The 5,116-nt window shown below is 42.4% G+C and overlaps 1 protein-coding gene across 1 annotated transcript; it reads left to right on the top strand.

Moving 5' to 3' along the window:
* Window positions 1-3,578: 3,578 nt before the first annotated feature.
* LOC114635769 (heterogeneous nuclear ribonucleoprotein C-like) lies at window positions 3,579-4,544 on the top strand. Its single transcript, XM_028784206.1, has one exon. The coding sequence runs from the start codon at window positions 3,663-3,665 to the stop codon at window positions 4,542-4,544; it is 882 nt and encodes a 293-aa protein (XP_028640039.1). The 5' UTR covers window positions 3,579-3,662.
* The last annotated feature ends 572 nt before the right edge of the window (window positions 4,545-5,116 follow it).

Raw genomic sequence — 5,116 nt, 5'->3', positions numbered from 1 at the left:
AGTTCCAGGACAGCCAGGGCTACACAGAGAAACCCTGTCTCGAAAAACCAAAAAAAAAAAAGGACCTGCTAAAATTTTTTTTATGAGACATACTCACTTTATATTATTTTGCCTACATGTATGGTTACCACATGGGTAGGTAGTATCTGCAGAGGTCAGAAAGGGGTTTAAATAAAACTGGGTTTTATAACAAGCAACAGAAATTACGGGGATGGAAATTAGCTCAACCATTAAGAGCACCTGTTCTTGCAGAAGACTGGGGTTCGATTCTTGGCCTCTACCTGGCAGCTCACACCTCATAACTCTAGTTGCAGGAAACCCAATGCCATCGCATGACTTCTGAAGGCACCAGACATGCTACACATAACATACAAGCAGGTAAAATACTCGTACATAAAAAAGGTGATTGTTTGTTTGTTTTGTTTGTTTGTTTTTGGTTTTTCGAGACAGGGTTTCTCTGTGTAGACCTGGCTGTCCTGGAACTCACTCTGTAGACCAGGCTGGCCTCGAACTCAGAAATCTGCCTGCCTCTGCCTCCCAAGTGCTGGGATTAAAGGTGTGCACCACCACCGCCCGGCGATTCATTTGATTTCTGAGAGTCAAAAATAACCCCCCCAAAATTAGTTTGCTGTTCAGTAGCTAGGACTCCTGGAGCTCAGAATATTCTTCACATGATTTTGAGACTTTATAGTTCTGTTATTAAACATCCAGTACATGTTTCTAGTACTTGTTTTTCTTCCACGGTTGTGTAAGATGATTCAAACTTCTTATATGGAAACAGTTCTAAGCTAAATACAAGGGATGCATACATGTTTGAGCAGTGGAATAAGTAGACACAGGAAGTCTCTATCTCAACTTTGATCCCATGAACTGCTGTACAAGGGGTAAAACTGTGTACAAGGTATACAAGAGGTAAAAATAATCATGCAACTTACTCTGCCAAGGGTTCTCCAGTTATCACAGACATATGCTAAATCAAATGAAAGCTCTAGAACGGTCTAGAAACATTTTAGCCATCCCAAGCTTCCCCAGGCCAGGTCTTTGGGATGGAGACATTTCTCTGAAACTCAGCTCTGTCTTCTCCTTCTGTTTGCTGGTACAATGTAATCTCCCCTTGTTCTTAATTGGTGTACAGTATAGACCTTGTGTTCTTCAGCTTTCCATTATAATAAATACGTATGATAACTAACACAACGTGAAAAGGATTGTTTTGGTTCGCAGCTCTATAGGTTCCAGCCCCCGGTGGATAGGCTCCATTGCTTTGGGCTGTGGTGTGTGATGAAGCAATATATTATGAGGACAGGCCAGAACAAAATCATTGTCTTTGTGGACATGAAGAGGAGGAAGAAGCCAGGATCTCATGGTCTCCTTTAAAGGTGCATTCCCATTGCCTCCTACTGAGCAATCTCTTAAAGACTGTCCCCACCAACAGGCTCCATGGTCCTTTGGCGAATGGACTTTGGTATAACAGCCCGTTCTGCTGCTCCGGTCCATGGGTCAGGGCCTAGCAAGAGAGAGAGAGTGGGGGCGGAGACTCGAAGAATGGAGACAACACAGGGAGTCTGATCAAGTCTCTCAAGTCTCTCCTCAAGTCTCGCCTTTATTGAAAGGAAATCATGGGTATATATTAGCACAAGCAGGGGAACGCAGCTGAAGACACTTTACCACATGCACCCTGCAGCTGGGGGCAATAAACAACAAAACAAGATATGTAAGAAAAGCAAGATAATTATCAGAGTGTGCTCAGCTGTTGTAGGCTGTTGAAAACAAGTCTCTTGTCAGGGTATATGGCTCGAGATGGCTGTAAAGATGATAGCCGCTTTCTGCTCAGAGTCGTCTCCCAACACTTTGGGGGACATTTAAAATCGAAACTTTATCAAGCACTCCCACTCCAGTTCAGACATTATGTCCTGACCTGTTACTCTCTTGGCTACCTCAGCCACCTGAACACCACATCATGTGAACATATCAAGTTCACTTCTTCTACCCAAATCATACATTTGGTTGTTGATACTCATACTTTTCCCTTTGTAGAACTCTTTCCTCCCCCCCCCCTTCTAACATACACATCCAGCCAGCATATTCGCATTCCCCACATACTGGCATCAGCCAGGAAAGCCACATTCACAGGCAGTTATCTGATAATGCAGCTGAAAAGTCCCCATGAATGAGACCTGTCATAGCTGTCTGAACATTTTAGAGCACTATATAACTCATGCGTTTGTGGCGATGCTGGTGTAAACAAATCTGCAATTCTAGTCACATCAAGATACAGTGCGTTATTATTGTGTGATACTTGATAATAAGCAACTGTTTCCGGTTTGTGCACCCTATTATACTTGCTGTTGCTTTTCATGTGCTCCTGCTTACATATTCAAATATATTACAATTTTATTATAAAACAGAATGGGATAGGCTCATTATCTTGTTCACCAATTACACAATTTTCTCTTGTGCTTAAATCAACCTCATGTCTTGCTGATTTCCTAACAGCAATGGATTTTATGCCATAGATGTGTGACACATATGCACAAACACATCGTATACTTTTGTATATGAGTGTTATATCACCTAGATTTGTGTAAGTATATTCCATGGTGTTTATATAATTGCAGAATCACCTCTTTGCCAATTGTTAGACGATACATGCCTGTATTGCCAAGTCTTGTTGTTTTGGAGTTTTTAATAACTTCAAATGATCCACTAATGGTCTTTCTGTAAATCTGTTTAACAGTTCCAACAATTACCCGAAACAAATTATATAAATCTGTATAAGATAGGGTGCTATAAAACCTCAGCCTTGTATGTCTGAGTACGGGCATAGCAAAGGTGGACAGGAATGAAAACAATATAGGAAGTCCTGGTGGGGTGATTCTGTAATCGCAACTCCAAGAGGCCAACGAAGGAGGAGCCAAACTTCAAGGCCTGAACTGAGTAACCTATCGCATGCCTGCCTCAGAATAAAGAGTTGAAGTTATGTTACAGCTTAGTGTCGGGAGGGTGCTTGCCTGGCATGAAGAAGGTCTTGGGATCAATTCTCAATACCACAAGGAAGAAACTAAGCAAACAGCAAACGTATCAAAGCCTTAATACCTTCATCTTTCTTTTCTTTGTTTTTGTCCTTTTTTGAGACTAGAGTCCTGCTGTGGAATCAGGCTGGCCTTGAACTCCTGACAGTCCTTGTGCCTTCAGTTCCTCAGTGTTGGGATTCCTGTGCCTGGCTAACACTAACTGTCTTAGGATGGTTAGATAATAGGTTTCATTTTCCTTCACTAAAAGCTATTGTGTTTTCCAACTGTTGTACATATTGCACATGCTGTCACTAAACCCAGGCTCTATAAAGGAATCCTGATTGTCCAGAACATAATTGTACTTGCTCAGTAAATATTTGCTGATGGAATCAACCTATAGAACATAAAAATAAAATGGAGGTAAAATGTGAATTAAAATTACACTTCTAGAGGAGCTCGGGGGCCATTCTGTGAGGAGAGGGAGAGCGAACGGTCGTGTGGCTCCTTGCTGTTGTAGCTCCGGCGTCGCGGCGTAGACCTGCAGTAGGAGAGGCAGTCTCTTCTCTCTTCTCTCTCTCCTAACTCTTGTGAGATTTTTTTTGATCGTCAGCTACATTTTCAGCTTTGTGAGAAACCTCATCATCAAAGGAGATGGCTAGCAATATTACCAACAAGACAGATCCTCAGTCCATGAATTCCCGTGTTTTCATTGGGAATCTCAATACTCTGGTGGTCAAGAAGTCTGATGTGGAGGCCATATTTTCAAAGTATGGCAAAATTGTGGGTTGCTCTGTGCATAAGGGCTTTGCCTTTGTCCAGTATGTTAATGAAAAAAATGCCCGAGCTGCTGTAGCTGGAGAGGATGGCAGAATGATCGCCGGCCAGGTTTTACATATTAACCTGGCTGCAGAGCCAAAAGTGAACCGAGGAAAAGCAGGTGTGAAAGGATCTGCAGCGGAGATGTACGGTTCCTCATTTGACTTGGACTATGACTTTCAACGGGATTATTATGACAGGATGTACAGTTACCCAGCATGTGTTCCTCCTCCTCCTCCTATTGCTCGAGCTGTGGTGCCTTCCAAACGCCAGCGTGTGTCAGGGAACACCTCACGAAGGGGCAAAAGTGGATTCAATTCGAAGAGTGGACAACGGGGATCTTCTTCCAAGTCTGGAAAGTTGAAAGGTTATGACCTTCAGGCCATTAAAAAGGAGCTGACTGAGATAAAACAAAAAGTGGATTCTCTTCTGGAAAGCCTGGAAGAAATTGAAAAAGAACAAAGCAAACAAGCAGTAGAGATGAAGAATGAAAAGTCCGAAGAAGAGCAGAGAAGTGCCTCTGTGAAGAAAGATGAGACTAATGTGAAGCTGGAGTCTGAGGCAGGTGCAGATGACTCTGCTGAGGAGGGTGACCTGCTGGATGATGATGATAATGAAGATCGGGGGGATGACCAGCTGGAGTTGAAGGATGATGAAAAAGAACCTGAGGAGGGAGAAGATAACAGAGACAGCACCAATGGGGAGGATGACTCTTAAGTACACAGTGGAGCTTAGACATCTTCTCCCGTTATTCATTTCCCTAGGGGCTTGTGAGAGAGCAAAGTAACGCCAGATCCTCTCCCCTAGAATCTTCTGCACATTCTCACTGTTCCCTCCTTCTCCTTCCTGTGTTCATTAATTCATAATTTCCCTGCGCCTAGTTCCACTTCACTTCCTCTGATGCTCCGTAGTAGTTTCCTTAAGTCTTACCCTGTAAGTTTTGCTTTAATTTTGATACCTCTTTGACTTAACAATAAAAAGTTGTACGGTTTTTATCAAAAAAAAAATACACTTCTGCCTCTTTCTGGATACTTTATGTCAACATACTCTTTTATTATTAAATTGTTTAAGTGCCTTTTAATTTTTTTAGTGATTTATTTATTTTCCTTGTGTGTACATTGGTGTTTTGCCTGCATTGTATGTCTGTGTGTCAGCTACCCTAGAACTGGAGTTACAGTTGTACAGTTGTGAGTACTGGGAATAGAATCTGGGTACTCTGGGAGAGGAGCCAGTGCTCCTAACTTCTGCACTATCTCTCCAGCCTTAACATACTCTTATTCTTCTCTTTG

Source organism: Grammomys surdaster, unplaced genomic scaffold (genome assembly GCF_004785775.1).
Source record: "Grammomys surdaster isolate TR1022 unplaced genomic scaffold, NIH_TR_1.0 99, whole genome shotgun sequence".
Classification (NCBI taxonomy): Eukaryota; Metazoa; Chordata; class Mammalia; order Rodentia; family Muridae; genus Grammomys; species Grammomys surdaster.
The sequence above is the reverse complement of the archived record's forward strand: the minus strand, read 5'-3'. Positions and strand labels throughout refer to the sequence as shown.